Genomic DNA, 24,869 nt, shown 5'->3' with positions numbered 1-24,869 from the left:
TTAAATCGATAGATTTAAAGGGTTATTTAAAGCAATTTTATTTAGCTTCGGTTATTTTCTTATTTTCAAAATTAATTACTGGTGTTTGTTTTCGAAACTCGCTACTGCCTATATAATTCTTGAAATTAGAATTTTTATTAATAAACATTTGTTATACTCAATTTTATTAAATATTATTAAAATCATTAACTTTTGTATATGGCAGACAAAGATGTATTTGACCGGTACTTTTACCAAAGAATATAGACGCTTATTCTTTGCTTTTACTTATCCCATATTTTTATATTTTAACGGTTCTACACACATAATGGGCATATTACACAGGGCTTTAAGTTCGATAATTCCACAAACTTATTAATTTTCTTTTTATTTATAGAGGCTTAGTTTGTACATGGTTCAAATACAATGCGAAGTAAAATAAAAATAAATACTAACAATATTATTAAATTAAGCTAATAATAAAGACAAAGGTCTTGGTTTTGGTACTAAATAGATTACAAAGAATAACAAATCACTATATGTGACTTAATGCTTAGTTTAATTTTCAAAATATTTAGCGAAATTTTGAGGCTAAAAAACAAATCAAGAGTTAAACTATATTCAATAGTATAACCCTCATCAACATAATATATTAGTCTCTTTCGTTTATTTCTGAACACTGTTTATCTGCCATTGTTTTTCTCATTAATTTTAAGATATATATATATATATATATATATATATATATATATATATATATATATATATATATATATATATATATATATTAAGATCATCGTTCTGCTAGTTGCTGTTTTGCTTTAAGTTATTCGACATCACTTGTGTTTGCCAAGAACTTTTTTATGTCCTATTTGCATTTATCAACATCTTTTACTTAAAATTTATGTTTTTGTCTTAATAGAGCACAATATTATTTGTGTACTGTTGTTTGTTTTACCTACAGTTTATTTATTTTGATGATTTTGGTTTTTAGGCCATATAGCGATAATTCTAAAATTATTTAATTATAAGTTAGCATGTTTCTTTAAAACGAAGTTTTCAATATGAGTTTAAGCATGCCACTATTATGTATGGCATTTTATGTTTTGGGCTTTTGATCTGTTTTAATAGATGTTGGATATTTCGAATTTGTAAATTATTTATGAAAATGATAATTTTATTTATGCAAGTTATCCTTATTTCATAGTTTGTTAACTTTAGAGATTAGATTTTTTATTTATTTTTTTTTTATTTTTTTATTATTATTTTGTATTTATTTGTTGAGACGTTTTGATTTTCAGAATTAGTTTAACGGAAAAAATGAACAAAATTCAAATAAGGAGGCTATTACAATTGCTCTTTGTTAATTGGGTCTTTTTTGGGACCAAAATTGATGGGGAACTTATCTGGCTTCCATCTAGCAGGTTGATAGCCTTGTTTTGAATAGAAAATTCCGAGGTTGTACCCTGAGGTCGATATAAAATTGTGATTTATAGTGTTTGTAGTGTCTGTTTATGTATTATGTATTTATATATTGTGTATAATTCTAGATGATATTCTGTGAGCTTTCATCTACTATATCTGGGATATTCTTGACTTTTTCTGACTTTTTCTTTTAGTATTAGAAACCAGAGTTTACTACATTCTGTTGATGTGCTGGCTACACATTTTTTTTTTTTCATTAAGTGGAATCAAGATTTTTCTCTATTTCATGTCTGTTTCTTACATGATTATTGATGTCTCTTTTTCTGTTATAGCCTGTGCTCATTGACCCTGGCATATTTTTATATCTGGGATCTGTCAAAGTCTCTGTTTTATATGTATGATTTAGCTCGTTTATAGTGGCACGGTTTCTTCCACATGATTGTTAAATTTACATAGTATTATATAAATACAGTTCCTTGATCTCTCATATGTCTAGTTTGGATTGTTTTTGGACAGAATAGACTTTAGTCTATGGATAATTTTAAATTCTGTTGTATTCATTTTCTATCCGTATAAACCTTTTTGATAAGCCATTTACATATGAAATTATTGTCATCTTTTAATACCTTCTTGTGAGAGTTTCTGGATACTTACGTTGTTTTGTAGGTAACTTTCTTCAATTGTGTGAAATTCCTTGTTTATAAATAACGATAGCAAATTATTTTTTATTGAAACCGTTCTTAGTAGGTATTTTTCCTTCTGAAATGTTTTCATTTGAGTGGATGTATTGGGCTCAATATTGCCGGATACCGGTTATACAGAAGCTGTAGCTTTCTACACCGGTTTCTGCAGCATATATTGTAGAAAGTTTAGATTTCTTTTTGAATTTTGTTGTTACAAATGACGGGTAGATTACAAGAGCTACTACTCGAAGTCATTCCACATCGGCTGTAGATTTTACTATCATATCTTATAACGCATTCTCGACTTTTTACCAGGATATTGTCCCATATACCTATCGATCCGACTAAGCTTCCATTTGACTTTCTGTGAAAAATATCATAATTGAATATACGATGTTTATATTTGTAGCACGACTATTTCGTTAAGTGACCAATGCTAAATTCTTACTGGAACAATTGTCTTTGCAGAGAAAGTTTTTACGTTCAAATCAAGTATAAATAAAACCAACGAAATTATTTTATTCCTATTAGAATCTGTTTCTAATTTCCCTCTCGTCATTCCATAACGAGACGGAGAATGAACAAGATATAGGCGAAGAAGAACAATACCTACAAATTTTACCCTTAGAAGTAAAGAATGCCCTACAGAATGCAAAACAAAGAAAAGTACCGGGTCCTGATCAAATTCCAGTTGAACTGTTAAAAGCCTTAAATCGATATTTTTACCTCTACCAAAAAACAACAATCCCAAATCATGTAATGACTATAGATTGATAAGCCTAATGTGCCACCCTTTAAAGATTGTCTTGAAAATTGTTCACAACCGAATTTATAAGAAATGTGAGGAGCAGATAGAACAAACGCAGTTTGACTTCAGAGAAGGTATGGGTACAAGAGAAGCATTATTTGCGTTGACGGTACTCTTGCAGAAATGTCGGGAATATAACAAGAATGCGTATGTATGCTTCATAGACTTTAGGAAGGCCCTTGACCGAGTGCAGCATATGAAGTTAATAGATGAATTAAAAAACCTCAATTTAGACAACAAAGACATTGAGTTTATTAAGACTATATACTGGAACCAGAAAGCAGTAAAGGTATAATATACCGATTAAGAGAGGGGTCAGGCAAGGATGCGTCTTGTCTCCGACGCATTTCAACGTGTACTCACAGGTCATATTCAGAAAAGCCTTTGGAAAAGAAAAGAGGGAATAAGAATTGGTGGAGAAATCGTAAACACGATGACAGGTTTATGATTATTATGTACTGTATGTATGACAGTATTATGATTTACATGATTACCAGATGACAGGTTATTATGGCTGAGAGTATAGATGAACTACAAACTTTACTAAATGCAATAAATAGTGAATGCATTCAAATGGGACTTGACATCAACACAAATAAGATATCCAATATCTAATAATATATAAGGTTATATTGGGGGTGAAGACACCATTCTAATAATATATAGGATAATTTATTGAGGGAAGCTGTAATTAAATCTAATATACCCCTCTAATGAATTGTCTCCACTCTGATAAATGCTGTCACCATTGTAGAAGACGTCTGTTTCAATCTCCTTACCAATGCCTCTACAGTTCTTAGGGGATACTTATCCCTGCGAGCGGGGCAAGGCTTACTGGCTCTACTAGTCTGAACTGACTGGTGTCGCCCTCGCGGATTTACAAGAGGGTAGAGAAATCTTTTTGGAAAGGAAGGGGATTAAGGAATTCTCGGTCTCAGGTCCTGCAAAGAGTGAGAGGCTATGGGCTTACGTTAGAAGCCGGAGCACTGCATAGCGAAATGTGTATCTCTTCTAGTCTCGACCTGTAACGGCTAGGAATAACAAAAAAATTTCGAATTTACAATGTATTAACTAGACTGTACATTACAAATATCAGTTATGACAAAAATGTTCGCTCAGGCGCGAAGGGAGACGAGAAAAGACAAGCAAGGAATTAAAGATCAGACAATTTCCGTATTATTAGATATACCTGGGGTTAGTATATAGAGATCTTAGTTACCTCTGCGTATCTAGGCTCTAGCTAGGGAATACGCCTCCAGTCTACCGGGATTTGAGATTTCGTACCTTCGAATCTCCAGTTGCCGACACTTTATACGTCACACTACCCCGTCGAGTTAAATAACGCGTCCACTGTCTGCGTACCTTCCGATCTCCACACTATGGCGTGGAGCTGCTGCGTGACCACTTCCCACTAACGCCGCTCTCGCGTGGGGCCCTCAGGCGCCGCGCTACTACTGTCCTCTCTGACCCACTTCATTCCGTTTTTATGTATCGCCAACTTCTACCTTAGATTCTTTATGTCACGTATTCCATGTGTTAAACTGGATCACGCTATGTAAAACTACTTACTCAGCTCAATTCTTCTCACTTGTTTAACAATTCTTACCTTGTATTAATTTCCAACAAGGTCTAAGTGTCGTAATTTTTTAAACATTCAGGCTTGTGTTAAACTGGGTCAATCGTTTTGTTTTTACTTTGGAATGTATACGTTAAACTGTGTCGAATTTATTCTTTATTAATTTGGAATATATAATAATTACTTAAATAATTATTACTCTTTACTGGGCTAATTACCTCTTAATTTTTCCTTCTTTATTTCCTTGCTGTTTACATTACAAAATTTATGATAATTTATATTTAAATGGGAATAAGCCACAATTAAAGGTTAAAATACGTTTATTGACGTTTCAATTTCCACTTCGGAAATCGAAGTGGAAATTGAAACGTCAATAAACGTATTTTAACCTTTAATTGTGGCTTATTCCCATTTAAATATAAATTAATTTAAAATGCCACAAGAAAATAGCTTCAGAACAATATAAATTTATGATAGTATCAAGGAGTCCAATAAATAATGAACAACTAACTCTTGGTGGACAGAAAATAGAGAGAGAGTGATAAAATATAAATATCTAGGAGCTAACATCAACACAGAATTAGATCCAGATCAAGAGATCAGGGTGCGAATAGAAATGGCAAGGGTAGCGTTTTTAAAATTCAAGCAATTGTTCTGTGACAAAAATCTGAATACTGCGCTGAGACTGAGGTTTGTTGAATGTTACGTCTGGTTCCAACTATTCTACGGGGTAGAAACATGGACGTTAAAAGACGTAAAGGCGAAAAATATAGCCATGGACGCAAATAGTTAAGAAGATTGAAGCCTTTGAACTTTGGATATACCGGAGAATGTTGAGAGTTCCATGGACTGCCAGGGTCACCAATGAGAAAGTGCTGAGCAGGATGGGCAGAGACAAAAAATTGTTGAGAACAATAAAAGTACGCAAGACTGCATACCTTGGACACATACTGAGGAATGACAAATATAGTCTTCGGCAGGTCATCATGCAGGATAGAGTCGATGGAATCGGTAGAAATAGGAAGTCATGGCTGCGAAATATTCGAGACTGACAAAAATGACTCTAGACGAATTATTCCACGTTGCAAAAGACGGAGAAACTTTTAGAAATATGGTCGTCAACCTCCGTTAATGGGGACGGCATAAGAAGAAGAAGAAGAATCTGTTTGTTACAAACCACGTACTATTTTACTCTCCTCCTTTTAACCAGCACAAAAAAAATCATCGAGATCCCTCTTCCCAGAGGTAGTTCGGCTAGTCCCTAAGACAAACAGTTGTAGCAACAATAATCACAACCGAGACCAAACCATAGCACAAAAATTTAAACAATTTTTTTTTCAATAAATAGGTAAACTTGTCTATATTTTACAGAAAGACGTTTACAAGGTGACTAAAGACCTAAAAAAGTGACTAAAGGTCCAAAGCAAATTAACTGGCTAAAGGCCTAATGGTAAAAAGGTGGCTGAAGGTTTTAATATTTAAAGAAAAATGCCCTTACAAAACAGCCAAGCTGTTTTCAGTGCAGAGCTGCTAGATGAAAATTTGACGATGTCACTAAGACATAAGGTCTTCTAGTTATTTAGTAGATAGTGGAGACTGTAGTGAAAGTCTACGTGTGTAGTGAACTAATAATATCGTAAAGCTATTCTGTATCAAATGCTTTTGTAATATATGAACACTGCAATAGTTTCCTGTTTGTTTGATAATTATTCAAAAATTTCAGACTATAAATCATTCGGATTATCAGTTGTAGTTTGATTTTGTTAAAATCTACTCTGGTCTGGTATAATTATTGAGTTGTTCAGGAGGTTGGGAAGATATTATTTTACCAAACTTATTTGAAATTTTTTTAAAGAACACACTTAGGCAGGTTTTCCAAGAACACTAAAGGAATATTTTCAGGTCTAAGAGTAGAGTTTTTGTATAGTACTAAGATCAAAGTTAATTTCATCTGTAGTTAAAAGGATATTGAACGGAATATTTTCGTAGGACAATCAAATCCATCACTCGACTATTTTCTTATCTTTAACATCAGTAAAGGTAACTAAATGGATAGAAAAAAAAGGAATGTGCAAAGCTGAGAGATGCGACAATTGCAGAAAGGCACTCGGAAAACATGACCAACAGGCTAAGGAATAAAAATGTAAATGAAGAAGGACAGACAGATATAGAAGCAGCAACGAAAAATGAAACAGGAACAGAAATTTGTACCAGTAAATATCAATGGTTTGACGATGAATGCAAGAATGCAACAAAAGTAAAAAATTAAGCCTACAGAAAGATTCGCAGCCAACAAACTAGAACAACTGTAGAGTATTACCAGACAAGGAGAATAGATGAAAAGAGGATACACAAAAGAAAAAAAAGGAAACCACTTAAATATGGAACTTAAATATATAGAAAACCTCAACAGGGAGAAAGAATTCGGAGCATTCTATAAGAAATTTAACTAACATCAACAGAAAAGAATTCAAGGTAACCACGAGACAATGCAGAAGTCTGAATTGCGACCTATTAACAAGAAAAGATGTATTAAATAGATGGATGAAATACAATAATCAGGCACCTAGAGAAGAAGAAAACTTGGAAAACGGAAAATATGAGGTAAGGGGAACAGGCGAGATGGAAGAAAAACTCCCAACGATTTTTGAAGTTAAACATGAAGGTAAAAAACTAGCCAGGAACAAATTACACGAAATAGATAATGTCGCTGTTGATCTATGTAAAGCAGACGTCCACGATACCATAATGGTATTACAGCAGCTTATAAAAGAAATATGAACACAGACATCCCTTTTCAACGATTGGAATATTAGAATACATTTGCACTATAGACAAAAAAGGAAATATCCTTGAATGCACTAACCACAGAGATATTACGCTTTTAAAAATATGAGTATAAAATATTTTCCTCAGACTTATGTCACCGTATGGCACTATATATGCAGAACGAATAGTAGGAAAATACCAGGCTGGTTTCAGAGGTCGTAAATCGACAATTTACATTTACCAGATGAACCCTGAAACAAATTTTAGAAAAAATATTGGAATATGGCATTGATACTCATCACATATTTATCGACTACAAAGCAGCCTACGACTTTGTGAATAGAAGAGAAGTGTTTAAAGCAATAAAAGAGCTAGGAATACCAAATCAGTTAGTAAATTTAACAAAACTAACTTTTAAAAAAGTTGAATGTAGAGTACGAATTCAGGGGCCTGTCTAAAGCTTTTAAAACAAATAACCGACTGCACCAAGGAGACCCTCTCTCCTGTATACTGTTCAATCTGGCTCTAAAAAAAGTCATAAGTATGTCACAAATCATAACCATTGTTTCAGTATCTAGTAAATAAGTGCTAATTCTTACCCATGCTGATAATATCAATATTGTTGGGAGAACGGAAAACGCTGTACGAGAGGCGTATGTAGCATTAAAAGAATTAGGTACAAAAATGGGTTTAATAATAAACACCAACAAAACGAAGTATATGAAAATAAGCACACAACCAAAAATCCTACGACCACTTGTTACAGAAAACGACGTCATCGAAGCAGTGAACTAATATGTATACCGCAGAGATAAACCGCAAAATTTTCATGGCCATCAGATGCTATTTTGGGCTCAATCTCCTTAAATCCACAATTATATCGAGAAATACAAAAATAAAAATTTACAAAACAATAATACGCCCAGTCCTAAAATATGGTTCAGAGACCTGGACTCTAAGGCGAATCTATAAAGCAGTGAATAACAATTGAGTGTGAAGAAGACGATACAACTTCGAACTTTATAGAATATACCAGGAACCAGATATCGTAAAACATATTTAAGATAGGACGTCCGAGGTGGATAGGACATGTAATGCAAATGGAACAAAATGACCCAGCTAGAGTAACGCTCCTTGATGACATTGAACAAGGTTCCTTGATAACATCGATGAATACATGAAAAATATGAGAATTTCTTGAGAAACTTCTTCTTCTTTAAGTTCCGCTCCTATCGGAGATTGGAAATCATTCTGGTAATGATAATTTTGTTGGTTACGCACCTGAATAGTTCAATTGAACTGCATCCAAACCATTTACGTTGATTGCGCAGCCACGAGATTTTACGTCTTCCTACGCTTCTTCTGCCTTTGATTTTACCCTGTATTATCTTCCTTAGTAGTTCGTATTTTTCACCTCTCATAATTCCAACTCCAATTTCCTGATTTTTATAAAATTTAAACTTCGAACTTCGCATTGTTTTCCTAGTTATTTGAGAACTTGTTCGTTTGTTTTGCGATCCTTCCATGATATTATCAAAATACGTCGGTTACACCACATTTCGAATGCTTCTAGGTTTTTAATGTTGGATTACTAAGTGTCCAAGCTTCAATCCCATACAAAAGGGTAGAGAAAATATAACATCGAAGCATTCTTATTCGGAGCGATATATCGGGAGGCTACCCACGCAGGGTTGTAAAGCCAGAATGATATGATTATCTTATATTCACAATCGTGCTGCTGTTTTCCTGTAACGATTTTCTGTATTAAGTAGTAGCTAATTTATTGGGTTTTATTATTACATTAGTATTATGAGTAATATTATGAGTACTACATAGGGCCAACATGGACCAGAAGGAGATCAGAATTATTCAGAATCTATACTGGAACCAAATGGCAAAGGTGAGGATTGATCAAGACCAATATTCGGATGAATTTGAAATCCGGAAAGGTGTCCGCCAAGGCTGCATACTCTCTCCGATGCTTTTTAATTTATATGTTGAAAATATATTTGCGGAAGCATTAGAAGACACGGAATTAGGTATTAAGGTGAACGGCATACCAATTAGCAACCTACGCTATGCGGACGACACAGTGATTATAACTGATAATTTGGAAGATCAGCAGTTATTACTTGATAGGGTGAATAGCATAGGTAAAAAATATGGCCTCAAAATCAACATTTTGAAAACGAAATATATGGTCATTAGCAGAAACCCTCCAGAAAACCCGATAATATGCATAGGTGACGATCGCATAAAACGCGTGAAAACTTTTAAATACCTTGGCACCACAATCAATGACCAATCGGATCCACAACAAGAGATAAAAACCCGAATACAAATGGCAAGACAAGCTTTTGTGAAATTCAGACCGCTCCTATGTAATCAAAACCTAAATTTCGAAATACGCTACAGAATGGTCAAGTGCTACAAATGGTCCATCTTGCTTTATGGCATGGAAACGTGGACTTTGAAAAAAACATCTATCAACAAACTTGAAGCATTTGAAATGTGGTCATTGAGAAGAATGATGCGCATACCTTGGGTGGATAGAGTTCGAAACGATGACGTCCTTAAGAGAGCCGGCGTGGAAAGAGAACTCTTTGAATTAATTAAAAAACGCAAGATTGGTTACCTTGGGCACATATTGAGAGGAGCAAAATATGAAATACCACAGTTAATCCTACAAGGGAAGATCGAAGGTAGGAGAGGAGCCGGTCGCAAACAATTATCCTGGTTAAGGAATATTAAAGAATGGACAGGAATACACAATACAGGCGAGCTGTGTCACGCCGCCAAGAACAGAATTCTAGTAATGAGATAGTCGCCTACGCACTTTGGTGTATGGCATGTTAAGAAGAAGAAGGTAAAATTATTTGTTTCCTTATATTCTGCGAAGATTGCGCTATAGTGTAGATAATGGTGTTCAGCTGTTTGTATTTACGACAAATTTCCTCCAGTTAGTTGTCCGAGCAGTTTTTGTTATGTATCTACCATATGCCCATCGTTTTTTGTATTCTATAATGTTAGTTGTATTATGTTTTTTTTTTATTTGAAAGATGCTTTGTCTTGCTTGATTGTTTTTTGAAATGGTGTATTTTTAAATCTATATTTAAATATTTTAATTATTACAATATTTAAATAATACTTAAACAATATTTAGATTTTTGCTATACGCATTTTTGCCGCTTATATAAAAATATTAGTAAAAGTATTGAGAGATTTTATTTATATCTGTGTTTTCTAAACTGTCTTTTAGTGATAATATTATGTTTATTTCTATAGCTTCAACGTATTTATTCCAATAAGTGGTAGGTATTTAGATTCCATTTTGGGACTTATATTTATTCAGAAGTAATTTTATCAGAAAATATAGATATTTTTATTGGATAATAGTCTGTCCCGTGTAAAAGAGGTAGAGGATCCCAGTTAAGCCCGATTAAAAGATTTGAGTCCCAAATCGATGGATCTATTGCCGGTATTGTACCAGTATGTACATTAAGTTTGATTAATCTACCTTTGGTATTAAAATTTTCTGATTCCTACTTTGGGTTGTGACTATTAAAATCCCCTATTATTAGCCTGGGCACAGGTATTTGTGAATTTGTGAGATAACTGTTTTAAAATCGGTCAAGGTCATGAGTGGTTTTATATAACGTTTTAATATTTATCTTTTTTAGAAACATGGTACTACCTCGAAACCTTTAAAAGCTGTTCGACTAGACGTAGCAGAGCAAGAAAAAATTGCCAAAACCGGCCTCGAGATGAAATTAGCAACTACAGAAATGGACGCTGAGACTGACAAGTGGCAAGAAAATAATAGTAGTGCACAGTTAGAGGTAAATGCGTAAATACTATAAAATTTATGTTGTTTATTCAAGGCAAATAAAATTGTAATTGGGGTTGCAATTATAGGTTAGGTTTTACAACCCCTGTTTGTACCTGACTATAAGACAAAAAGTTTACACAAAAAATGTAAAAATTGTAATGTAAAGCCCTTGGGACTTTGCATTCCTTTTGACTACGCCCCTCAACCTAGCTACCAAAAATTCTTACCAATTTTAGTACTAGCCTCGTAACAAGTAATCAGTAAAATAAAACCTTTAATGCTGCAGTGCTGATGGCAATACATTTATAAGAAACTAAACATTAAAAGTCAAACTGTTTTTTCTTTTCGTATTATATAGTCAGTATAACTGTTAGTTGTTCCTTTTCCTATGTTGAAAGTGTCGATGGTGGAAGCGACTGGAAAGGATTTTTGATTAAAAATATCGAGCAAAAACGGAATTAACACCAGGGGTCCTTTAAATTAGAGATGGAGGATGGATCAGTTGTAGAATTCGAGAAGGTGGATGAATATCTGTACTTAGGTACCCTTATTGATCAGACATAAAAGAAAAAAAATGAAATCAATCTGAGACTGATTAGGGCCAAAGACCTACCTGGTAATACAAAAATTAGAGTATACAAAACTATAATTAGACCCACAATGCTATACGCTACCGAGACATAAACTATCAACAAAACTATACAGAACAGGTTGGAAGCATGCGAAAGAAAGATGCTTCGCAGAATGTTTAGTAGAAAAGTAGTCGAGGGAAAATGGAGAAGACGTACTTATGTAAAAGTATACCAATTGTGTGCTAACCCTACAATAACAAAGCTAGTAAAAAAACGTATACTAGAATGGCTCGGACATTTAGAAAGAATGCAACGTAACAGATAGGTCAAGAATATTAGTTGGAGAGTACCTAAGGGCAAAAAAGAGCGGAAGACCAAGAAAGCAATGGGGTGATGTAGTAATGGAAGATATCAGAGAGATGGGAAGCGAACAGCTAAGAACAGAAAACGATGGAAATTATTATCAAGCTATGGACCTAAAAGACCTGTTACCTCTGTAGGTAAGCCACAATTTAAGTTTAAAATAAGTTTATTGACATTTTAATTTCCACATACATATAAAATCAGAGTTTGACGTTTATTGAGAGTAAACTAAATGTAAGACCAAATACTTACCGTGTCGGGATGGTATTATGAAGTTTTTTTCCTGGTTTTTTTCTTATTAAAAATTACTTACTTTCATTATAGCATGTGGTTATCTTTTTAAAGACGAATCACATGATTTTTTTGACAAATATTCTTAAGTTAAAGTTTATTTCATGTAATCGAATGAACTATCTTACAATAAAGTCGCCCTAGGAATGCAATTCAGCAATATAGAAAATTATTTATATATTAATATATTGTATTATAATAGTAGTCTACTTTAAAATGAATGATATATATTTGAATTGGTAATATGAATAAGTTTATTTTGAGAATGATTTCCGAAGTGTAAATTGAAACGTCAATAATCTTATTTTAAACTTAAATTGTGGCTTATTCCCAATAAAAATTGTAATTTCATTAAGATGCTACAAGAAAATAGCTTCAGAATATTTCCTATATTTCTTCCGTTAACCTAAAGTTACATAACTGCTCTCGACAAAGTCTTCACGTCGTTTTCTATTGTTTTAGATAATACAGTATTGCCCAAAATAAACAGTACTGAAACTGAAACATAGATGTCTCTTTGTGCGCGTTGTCATATTCAAATTAACTAGTATAAACTTGTCAAGTAATCCTTAAGCAATTAATCATTAGGGCCTAATTGTTAAAAATTGTGTTAAGTACAGAGGAGAAAGTGTTTCTTGTGGAGCATTAGTTTCGCTTATACGAAATCGGCCGACGTAATAGTGCAAGGCTGCAATACGTGTGTCATCAATTCACACAACCAACGGTTTAATAAGCGTTATCCAAGTAATTCTGTAATTTTGAAGGTTGTTGGGAAGTTTAGAAATACGGGTAATGTATTGTGCCAACGAAAAGGAATCTCAGGGAGTCCCAGGACAGTTAACAACAACGATAACCATGAACGTGTTTTTGAGCGAATCTTGGAAAATCCGAAAGCCAGTCAGATAAGAACAGCGTTGCATCTTGGCTTAAAACAAACTTTCTTGCAAAGAATCCTGAAGGAGCTGGGTGCATTTTCGTATGGTATTCAGGTACATCAACAATTATATCCCAGGAATTATCACAGTAGAGTGGAATATTTCTGAATTCTTGCATTATAGTTTTCAGCCAATCCTGAATTTTTGGAAAATGTATGGTTTTCAGACGAAGCACATTTTCATTTGTCAAGCCATGTAAATCGTCGCACAAATTAATTTCTGGGCTTTGCCAGACCAGATGAAGTTCAAGAAGTTCCTTTACATAGCGCAGAAGTAAGTGTCTGGTGTGCAGTTTCGGGACACGAAATCATTGATCTATACTTCGAAGAAAATGATAGGCAAGTCACATTTAATTAATAGAGGTACATACAAATTTTAACACGCTTTGTTTTCGATCTACGTCAATTTTGTCCTGCACGTAATTTGGCATTTCGAGACCAATTTTTCCAGCAGGCTAAAACTGCCGTTTTTAAACGGGCACCACAGACCATCAATGAGTTAAAGAATACCGTTAGAGCCTTCCTCGAGTACTTGAGACAATCTTTATTCCAGAACATTACGAGAAATCTGGAATATCGGTGTAAAGTCTGTCTTGAGAGAGGAGGAGCTCATTTAGAACATGTTATAGAGTGTCAAAAATATGTATTGTTTAAAACAGTAAAATAATTACAAGTTCAATACTGTTTATTTTGGGCTATACTGTATTATCCATTGTTAATAATAATAAGGGACACGCGACTCCTATGTGACAATGTCGCGACATCCTAGGCTGTCATTACGCACCGTTAGGGAAGCTCTACTCTACAGTTTTCATTCATTGGAGCTAGGATAATTAAATTATTTCAAAGGATATATACTAATAGTGTAAAATATAATCTTATAACCATTATAAATCTTAAGAGTCTATGTGGTGATAATAGTTAACAGTTACAGTTACTAAAATGATTCTGACCGTTGTGTTTTTTTCAGAGATTGTATTGCTCCTTTTATGCCATTTTTATATCTGTCTTTATTTTGAATTGCAAATAGACGCTACCAATTTTCCCCATTCTTATATGTCTTGCAAACATTGACAATATGATAATCTGATTATCAAAAATTAAACTCTTTTGTGATATGGTACCACAGCATAACGCACAGAACATCATGAGTGAATAAACTATATAGATTAATAAAAAAAACGAACAAGAATAAGTCGTTTCTAAAACGATTCAAATAAAAAATATTTGGGCTCATATAGCGAAATCAAAAAAACATGAGTTGGATAAATCTATTATGCAAGGAAAGATATCAGAAGAAGACACCTAGTGGTTTAGATGGTTTTAGCTCTTTATACTACTTTGAAAATGCGGCTAATAGCGTTAAGATAGCAATGGTGATTTCCAACCAGGTAGAGTATAAGGATCTTAAAGAAAAAGTTTGTTCCCTAGAGTTAATTGGGTTCTGTGTCACAAGATATTGTTTATTCTTAAGATGAATTCCTAATTGCTTGTTTTAATAATTATACAGATATTTTAGCTATATTAACGTTTCTCAATACCACGAGTAAATTTACAAATTGATAAGATTTTTTGTGATAAAGGAAAGTGCAATAAGTGTATTTGTTGGTATTTCTAATTTAAGTTTAATTTTTATATCTTAATGTATGTAATGCATATTTTAATGTTCTTTAGGGGATTTTTATAAATGTAGTGTATCGTTTTAGCTGTAAAACATACATATCCATAATATTCCGATGCTTCTATATTTATCTTACTTTATCAGGTTATTTCGATTGGGATATGATGTTTTCGGATTAGATTTCGAAAGGGTTTTTTAAACTTAAACCACATATCAGGTTGCTGTTCTTTTTCAAGCAGAAGAAGACTTTTTGTTTACACCTTTCCCTGGTTATGTTCCTAATTCGGTACTAATTATTTATCTTCTCTAATTAGTATTACTGGATAATTAATAAAAATTTGGACATCTCTTCTTTGTTCTTAGAAGTGTCCAGTTTTAAGTATTGTAGTATATATTTGATTAAAATTTTTAAACATTTTGTTGACACTAAAACACCCGACTGATTTAGAATAAAATTAGCATACTCCAGCAGATGAAGCCAACCGTCCACCAGGTAGCTGGATGACCTTTGCCGTTAGAATATTCGTATTCAGCGACCTCTAAAACCATCCGAGTAATAACTTTCGACTGATTTTAAATGAAAATAACATAAAAGTCCAGGGGACGAGGTCCACCCTTAGCACCAGTTAGCTCGAGGACCATCGGCGTTATCATATTCGTGTTCAGCGATCTCGAAAACCCCCGAGTAAGAAAATTAAATTCATTCTGTCGATATTTTTTGAGTTGCAAATTTTTCATTTTCTATACACTTTGAAAATACATTTTCTTTATGCACAAAATGCAATTTTCATTTTACCACCATGACGCTTTCCGAATCGAATGCTAAAAGTTGCGCAGCGATTCGTCTTACTGCGGAAAATTGGTAAGTTTCGTGCTCTTTAGTGCTTCATTGTCTGGCAATTTTATTGGAATCCAATTATTATAAAATGAAAAGTAAATAAAAGTTTACAATTTCACTGTTTTTTGTACGAAACCACATGAATAATAACTATTAAAAACAACTAAAATTAGATACTATTTGGAGATAAAGAATCTGTACTCTCCTGTGAATACAGAAGTTGGAATTAAGTAATTTAACAATATATAGTAATATAATAAAATAATTAACATAACATAAGATAATAAATAAAAAAAACCTATAACTAGTCAATTCATACTTATTTTAGGAAAACAATGACATTGTGAAGAGGGCGAAAAATATGTCAGCCATGGCCTTTTCTATGTACCAGTTCACAAAAGGTGAAGGGGAATTAAAAACCACCCAGGATTTGTTTACACAAGCTGAATATTTTGCTGAAGAGGCCAACAGGCTGTATAAAGTAATAAGACAGTTTAGCTATCAGGTAAGCAAGTAGGTATTAAAATAAATATTTGAGTGTTATTAGTTTGGAAATTTGGAAGTGTAAATTCATAAAAACAATTTATATTTATCCAATACAACGGTTGTTACTAACAAATATTAGATAAATGATATGTTAAAGTTTACAAGTATCATTAAGAATTTGAACTATGTTAAACACTAAGGTGTAAGTGGCTTTAATCAATCTTCCAGTGGGTATCTTGGCGTATAGATAATTAAATAAAAGTTACTTATAGCTTTTAATATCAATAATCTGACTTGAAAAATATCATTTTTATGTGTATTCACAATAACACATGACGACATATATCTAAACGTGTTTATACAAAACAACACAATAATGTTGTTCTTAAACATCTATTCTGAACTAATATTTTTGTAAATATTAGTTTTGCTAAATGTTAGTCTCAATATTAAAATAAAAAAGGAAAAACTCCCTAGTAAAATGGCAATATTATGAAAATTACGAGTAAAACATAATCAAAGCTTAGATTTAAAGTTCTATCACCCATAATGTCCACATAAGACAACAATGGATTAAATAGATTACAAATTATGCTATGAAAGATATCTAATGTTTTAAACCACTAGCGATAAACACGGCAAACACAGGTACATAATGACAGAGTTAAGGACACAAATAAAAATTCACACAAACACCAATAGCACAAAACTCAATAGGCTTTAAGCAGAAATTGATAAACACAGATATATTAAAGCAGAATAACTAAATACAAATCATAACTGGAAATTCGTGTATTAAATAAAAATAGACAACATACTACCAGTTGTGTAGAAATAAATCACGAACAAGAATGATCAAGTTTCAAAACTAACCAAATAAGTTAATAATAAAGAGACAATAACGTGAACAAACATATAATAGAATATAACTAACCCAAATCAACAAAACCATAAAGAAAGTATAGAGAACTAACAGGAAGTACAACCAATTTTAATAATTTTCTCCATCAATAAGCCTGTATAGTTTTACTGAATGTCAATAGTTATCACATTGAACTTGACGATAAATGATAAGTTTTAGTTTTAATACTATTTTTTTCAATTCCCAGTCTATGTGATTAAAAAATAATTTCAATACATGGTTGGTAAGATCATAATTATATTGAAAAGATCTAAAATCTTGAATTTAATATGAATATTAATCTTTTTAATAAAATTGTACTTTTGTACTGTATTTTAAGGATTATATCACTATTACATCGTTTATATTTATGAAAGATTAAATTGCGGAAAATAAATTTCCTTCTTAAGTTCATAGTTACGGAGTTCAGTGGAATTATGCTTTCAATATACAAACTGTAACGTATTTTTTATTTATTTTTTAAAGATACTTGCGGATAGTTATCACATAAAGACAAATTTTAAAAACTCAAAAAAGTGAAAAACGTGTACAAAAGTTATATGAGCTTTAAAATGTACGTACCTATTTAATATTTTTATTTGATGATAAGCTATTAGCATTAGATATTTAAAACTGGATTAGATATATGTAGAAAACTTTGAAAAATATTATAAAATTTACAAAAACAACCGGATTTCAATAAAAATTATTAAACGAGTTAATAAATTTTTAATTTATTTATAAAATTATCAACCATGTGTGGAGCTTCGACGTGAACACGCAATAAAAAGGATATTTATATGTCCTTGAAAAACTTGGTAACTGCAATTCTTGGCAGAAATACCGGCGTGACTTTATTTAAATAATGGCATGCGGCCAAACTGTACACCATAAGAATTGTGACTTTGGTTTCCTCTGTTTTTGTACTAAACAAAGATAAAGAAAAATCCAGTATTATGTTTCTACCGGATTATAACTCTTTGAAAGATTTTTGAATGCCTGCCAAGTTAAATCCAGAAATGCAAAATGAGTTAATTTATTGAGTTATATCGTTTATGAATGTATTTTAAAAGGTAATTTTATAGATAATATTTTAGAATTCATAGAGAAAAACTCATTTATAGGGTATCCCCAAATAATATACTGCCATGAATATTTATTAATGTTTACCAACTCAATAGAGAAATAAAAATATTGTAAGTATGTTTCAATATCGCTGAGATCATTATCAATGTTCACTCTGAATAAGTTTACAGTTTATCTTTTTTCTTAAAATTTAACAGATGTTAAAACTTTATAATAATTTATTTACATAAAGTATAAAGATCCGGTATAAATGGAAAGAATTTTATAGTATAGTATACCTAAAGATTTTATTCACTACAACTAAAAGAATTGAGGGAACTGTTCTTTTTGTAAATACTTTTGTTTTATTTTCCAGTTTACATGTCTAAAAACACTCACCTCCATACGATCGAGGGATTTGGGTGCAATTAGGAAGTAAAGATTTAAGTAGCATTTTTTCTAGAGTATTCTTCTTCTTAAAGTGCCTATCCGTTCCGGACGTTGGCGATCATCACGGCTATCTTCACTTTGCTTATTGCAGCGCGGAACAGTTCAGTGGTAGTCGTGACTTAAGGGTTGTCACTCCCGAAGGTACTTTTTAAAAAGGCCCTTTTAAAGGTACAACTGACAGAGTAACAGCACTTTATTTAATATAATTACAACTGACTTTAAAATGAAAATTTACAGTATTTATATGAAATTAATTGATGACAACTTGTCTGCAATATGTGTCGAAACTGCTGATCGGCTGGACTATTGAACTGCAATACTGCTGACAATCGGGGTTAATGTATCGTAATTTCTCCATCCCCTGGGGAAGTTTTGTGAGGGATGAACAAAACTCTGTGAACTGTTTCTGAGGACTCTGGGCTTTGGTCAGGGATGTCTTCTGCTGTGGTTGGATTCTGCTCATCTTTTTCTTTTTTCAGTTTGCGTAGCTTGAGAAAACCAAAAATTAAAAGGATTGCTACCAGTATATATATCGGTGGTGTCCATATGTAGCTGTGGTCCATTTGTGTTGGAAGGATGGATTGGAACCTTTCTTCTTCTTGTGATAACTTGTGTAGTTCGTCTAAAGGAATTCTGTCCAATTTTAGGGGTTTGACTATTGGGTGGTTCTTCAGAATAGTGGTGGTCTTGACTTTTGGTAATGTTAGTGGTTCTTCTTTAATTGTTGTTTTGGAATTTATGTAAACTTCATTATTGGTTCGTAGTTCACATCCTGGCGGTAACTCAATTAGATAGGTCCCTTCGAGTACTTCTATTTCAGTGGTGGTGCAATGGGTAGATACTTTCGTAGCCTTTGGAAAAACGGCAATGTAGTGTGCATCGGATACTTTTTGAATGATCGTTGTAGTGACAGTGACGGGAACACTTTGGCATTGGGCGGCATCATTGATTAACTGGAGAATTTGGATGATGCAGTCATTAGTCTGGTCATTCTCTTGTGGAAATTTCTCAGGACAGATGAATGATTTGGATTCGCTTCTTTTGCATGGTACATCCATATATTGAAAAAGGTCTGAGTTGTGGACTAGGTATGGACCAGGTGGAATGATTATTGTGTGATTATTAGTTGGAAGGGAGTATAAATGGAAGTATGTGAACGACTTGGAATGAAGAATAGGAAAATGTAAAATAAAAACAAGGGTGTGATTCGTGTAGTAACCATCAATGTCTATGATTTCATAGTATTTGGTTAAGTCTTCTTCCTGAATATAGGGAATCTGTGATGCAGGGTGGTGTTCAAGCATCTTTTGCACGGTCCATTTTATTTCTTCAGGTTTAATGAGACCGTTGTGTAAAGTTTTGATTCTTGCAAATGTAATTGCTGTTTGTAGATCATCCAGTATTTGTATAATTGTTTGTAAATTTAGATTTATCTGGTCAAGGATATTTCGAACTTGCATATAATCATTAAAATCGAAAACGAATTGGTTCATCTCTAAGCTAATTTTGCTTGTCTCTTCAGCTATGATTTCTTGGTTGTGTGTAAGTAATGAAATTGTTTGGTTAAAATTTGTCATTATTCTTTTATTGAGACTGAGTTGGCTATTGATGTTAGTAATAATGTTCTGTTGGTTATTTTCAAGTGATTTAATGGCAGCGTTGTATCTTTCAGCATCTTCTTGATCTAGATTACCAGAAATAGATTTTATTACACTTCCCAATCCGTTTATAAGTCCTCTTTTGCTTCTGGATTTTGGATATATTGTGTCTAGTTTCTCTTTTGCTGTTTGGAGGAGGTACTGTACAGTTTTATCAAAGTTTTGTAGGCTCTCAAAATATGGTTGACTAAGTCCATTTTCTATTGCTCTGTTGGTGGTGATATACTGAGATTCTATGGATTCAATCTCTTCTGCGATGGGTTCTAGATGGAAATAGTGGATGAAATCATGAGTGCTGGTCTGTATCCTCGCTTGTCCAAGTTTAACTGGGAGGATTCCTGGATTGTCCTTCAGGTTTTGAATTTGAACTTGTTGGGCTGCTACTGAGGTACATCTGTAAAGCAGTTTTAGCGTTAGTCTTTGGCTGGTGTTTGATGTTCTTTTTGTGTATTGACGTATCTTGAGTGTCTATTGTTACGGGATTATTATTTTTCACAATGCGGGAAGAAAATCTCGGAAGAAGTTTGTTTCTTTTTACTGTTTTTCTAGTGTAAACTTTTGTGCTGGGTTTATAAGTTATTGGTGTTTGTCTTTTTTGATTTATTTTTTCAATATTTTTCTGTTTGGTTTCTTGTAGCTTTTTGTTTATTTCACTGTAGATTTCTTTTGTCTTTAATCTGTGGCTCTGTGTATAGTTATTTATTAGAGTTCTGTTAATATCGATGTCAAATGGATCCTGAGGATCGATATGCCCATTTAGAATTTCGATTGGCTTTTGTTTAGTTGATGAATGAATGGAATTGTTGTATCCTAAAATAGCATACAACATATGTTCTTTAATACCCAGAGTCTTCCTTTTTTCTCTAAGTATTCTTAGGTGTTCCAAAATTGTAGAGTGAAAACGTTCTATCATTCCGTTCGATTGTGGATTATCTGGTGTTGTGTAGTGAATCGAAATTTTGTGTGTATCGACAAATTCCTGAACAAGGCCGTTTTTGAATTCGGTTCCACTATCTGCGATTATCATGTGTGGGAGTCCATGGTGGGTTATAAATAGCATGAAGGCATTAAGGACATTTATTGCGTTGGATCCTTCTATGGGATATGCTTGGCCATATTTCGAGAATGCATCAATTATTGTAAGGAATTTTTGTCCGTTAGCTTGGAATGTGTCCATATGAATGATTTCTAACGGTTTTGTTGGAGTTGGTGTTACCATAAATTTCGGCTTAATTGGATTTCTGTCATACTTGTTAGCTTGGCACGTATCACAAAGGTTGATAACTTCTTCGATGTCTTTCTTTAGCGTAGGCCAGTAGTAGCGTTTTCTTATTTGAGCTTCGGTTTCGTTAATTCCTCTGTGGTTAGTCTTCCCTTGATGGTAGTTCTCTATAATTTCTTTCTGTCTCTCTGTGCTGTTTATATCTTCTAGGAGGCTGTTGCATTTGACAAGATCGAATGCGGAATTTTTAAAAGTTTCTCGTAGAATATTGCATAGGGATTTGTAGAGTTCATCATTTTCGAACAGAATGGCGTACTTCTTTTTCGGATCTATATAGTTCTTGAAAAACTGGAAAATGTCGTTGTGAAGATCATTTTTTCCCAATTGGACATACATTCTCTTCTTTGTTACAAAACACTGCTCTATGATTGGTTTCGCCGGGCTATAGTTTACTATCTTGAGAATTATTTGATTATTGTAACAATTTAGTGGTTTCTTGCTAATTGGAATTCCCATTATTGGATTTTCTGCCGTGGAATGTTTGGTTACATCTGTATCGTTATCTTCTTGTAAGTATTGGGAGTTTGATGGCTGAGCTTTAGATTTTTGCTGTTTGCTGTCTTCATGTAGGATTTCGTCTATTATCTTTATTTCTTCGGGAGTTAACGTTGCCGTTTGATTTTTTTGGATGATTTTATCTAAGTCACCTAAAGGGGTTGACGGATTCAAAGTTTTTTGAGACTCTTCGGCTGGGTCGGTTAGAAATTCTTCCAGATCGGATAAGGAACTGGGGTGGTTAATCATGGAGATATCATCTTCATCTTTTGAGAGGAGTTTCATTATTTCTTCCATATTCTCGTCTATACTGTTTAATTCTTTCGTGTGAATTTCGACACGGGATAAAGCATCTGCATTGGTGTTGGATTTGCCTTTTTTATATATTACTTCGTAATCAAATTCCTCCAGCTTTAATCTCCATCTGACAAGCTTTGAGTTTGGATCTTTAAGTGAAAATAGCCATTGTAGAGGTCGATGGTCAGATAAAATTTTGAACTTTCGTCCGAAAAGGTATGGGCGGAAGTATTTAGTAGCCCACACAATTGCTAACATCTCCTTTTCGATAGTCGAATATTTCAGTTCTGTTTCATTTAAAGTTCTGGATGCATAGGCGATAGGTTTATCATTTCCTATTGGACCTTGTGATAGTATGGCTCCTATAGCGAAGTTGCTTGCATCAGTCGTGAGGTTAAAGGGTTTAGTGAAGTCTGGATATTGCAGAAGTGGTTCATTAATCAATAAGCTTTTACAGGTTTTGATACAGTTTAAGAATTCTTCGGTGTGTTCAATTTTTGCATCCTTTTTAAGACATATGGTAAGTGGTTTTGTAATTTTGGCAAAGTCCTTTATGAATTTTCTATAGTAGCCAAGTAATCCTAAAAATCCTCGAATTTCTTTTGTTGTTTTTGGTACAGGATAGTCTATGATGGCTTTAATCTTAGTCGGGTTTGGTTTAATTCCCTCGCAGGTTACGACGTGACCTAGAAAATCGACTTCTTTCTTAAGGAATTCACATTTGTCAACTTGTATCTTAAATCTTGTTTCTCTTAATCTTTCAAAAATTTTCTTAAGATTTACCATATGTTCTTGAAGAGAGGTTGAAAATACAATAATGTCGTCCATGTAGACCAGACATATTTCTCCTATTAGTCCTTTTAGTACGTTCTCCATTACTCTCTGGAATGTTGAGGGTGCATTTTTGAGTCCGAACGGCATTCTCATGTATTCATAGTGGCCATTTTCAACGTTAAATGCAGTCTTCTGGATATCTTCTTCGGCCATTTCAATTTGATGGAATCCGCTGGCTAGATCTAGGGTTGAGAAGTATTGGCAGCGTCCTAGTTTGTCCAGAATGTCTGTTATATTTGGAATTGGATATCGGTCATCGATGGTTTTCTCGTTCACCTTCCGGTAGTCGACAACTATTCTCCATTTAATTTTTCCTGAGGCATCTGGTTTCTTTGGAACGACCCAGATTGGAGATGACCAGGGTGATTGACTCGGTCTGATAATTCCTTGATCAAGCATCGAAGTGATCTGCTTACGTACTTCTTCTTTATGGATGTGTGGATACCGATATGACTTGGTATAAACTGGAACTTCGTCTTTGGTTCGTATATGGTGCTTTATTTGGTTAGTAAATGTTAAAGGATCGTCTGGATGATGAAATATCTCTGCAAACTTCCTGCACAGTCGTCTTAGGTGAGATTCTTCTTCGGTATTAAGATGATCGGTTCTAAGGAGAGGATCGACATCTTTTAGATTACTGTCTTCGGTAGGTATGATATCTGACGTATATATATGATATTCCTCGAGATTTATGGGTTGACTTTTGATGGGATCAGTTAATGCTACTTGGATGTATTCATCAGTGTTATTGACTAGCTCGGTCCAGGCGAGTTGATTACAGGCAATGGTGAGAGTTTCTCTTAGGATGGCACCTTCGACTTCTTGTCTTGGGATGACGATTGTACCTGATGTTTCCTTTACTGGTAAGCGGACTTGGGTAATTGATTGGGGCTCTAGCTGGACTGTATAGAATTGGGCTTTGTTTGTGACGTAGTAATTAATAGGAAGAATAGAATGCTCTGTAGTAAGAGTAGCTTGGGTAAAATCGAGATTTGCTTTTAGAAGTTTAAGATTATCGAGGCCGATAAGACCGTCAAATGTCTTGTGAAATTTGAAAAGATAAAATTTTAGGTTAATATCGGAGTTAAATTCGGGAAAAATTGGGATTTCTACACAATAATCCTGTGAATGATTTTGAAAAATTGATGTAACGATAAATGGTTCATATTTAATATTATTCTTGTAGAATTTATTGGCTATATCAGGATTAAGGAAAGATTTAGTGGCTCCTGTATCAATAAGAAGTTTAAGAGGGGGATTTTGAATTTTAATGTAAGGAAGCTCTCTTTTGTCGGCATAAGAATGCAATTCTACTACGTTTCTTCTTTTTCGTCTTGAAACGTTTGAAAATTTACATCTTCCTCATATTCTTGGCTTTCTTGCTCATAATAAGTGTAATCTGGGTATGTGTCATTGTCTATACCTTCATCGTAATTATTTTCCTCTTGTTCGATATTAAAGAGTTCTTCTACGGTGAATCGGGGGCTGGCTGTTTGTTGAAAGCGGAAGTTTCTTTGAGATTGGGGTCTATTAAAGCCGGTTTGGCGTGTAGATACGCTCATAGGTGTTGGCTTATATGATTGAGATGGAACTGGTTTATGAAAATTGGGTTGATTAGCCCTAGAATTTTGTGCATATGGAGTGAGTTGATGATTTTGTTGGAATCTAGGGGGTTGAAATGTCCCTCTTGGACTATTATTGAATGATTGTTGT

At 33.5% G+C, this 24,869-nt stretch overlaps 1 protein-coding gene across 1 annotated transcript in view; it reads left to right on the top strand.

Moving 5' to 3' along the window:
* alpha-Catr (alpha-catenin related) overlaps positions 1-24,869 on the top strand; it is a 233,368-nt gene that overhangs the window by 139,787 nt on the left and 68,712 nt on the right. The window contains exons 9-10 of the mRNA XM_072536256.1: positions 10,921-11,079; positions 16,017-16,193. Of these exons, the coding sequence (XP_072392357.1) occupies positions 10,921-11,079; positions 16,017-16,193 (336 nt within the window). The remainder of the gene's footprint in view (positions 1-10,920; positions 11,080-16,016; positions 16,194-24,869) is intronic.

Source organism: Diabrotica undecimpunctata, chromosome 6 (assembly GCF_040954645.1).
Source record: "Diabrotica undecimpunctata isolate CICGRU chromosome 6, icDiaUnde3, whole genome shotgun sequence".
NCBI classification, from domain to species: domain Eukaryota; kingdom Metazoa; phylum Arthropoda; class Insecta; order Coleoptera; family Chrysomelidae; genus Diabrotica; species Diabrotica undecimpunctata.
This window is presented reverse-complemented; position numbering and strand designations above follow the sequence as displayed.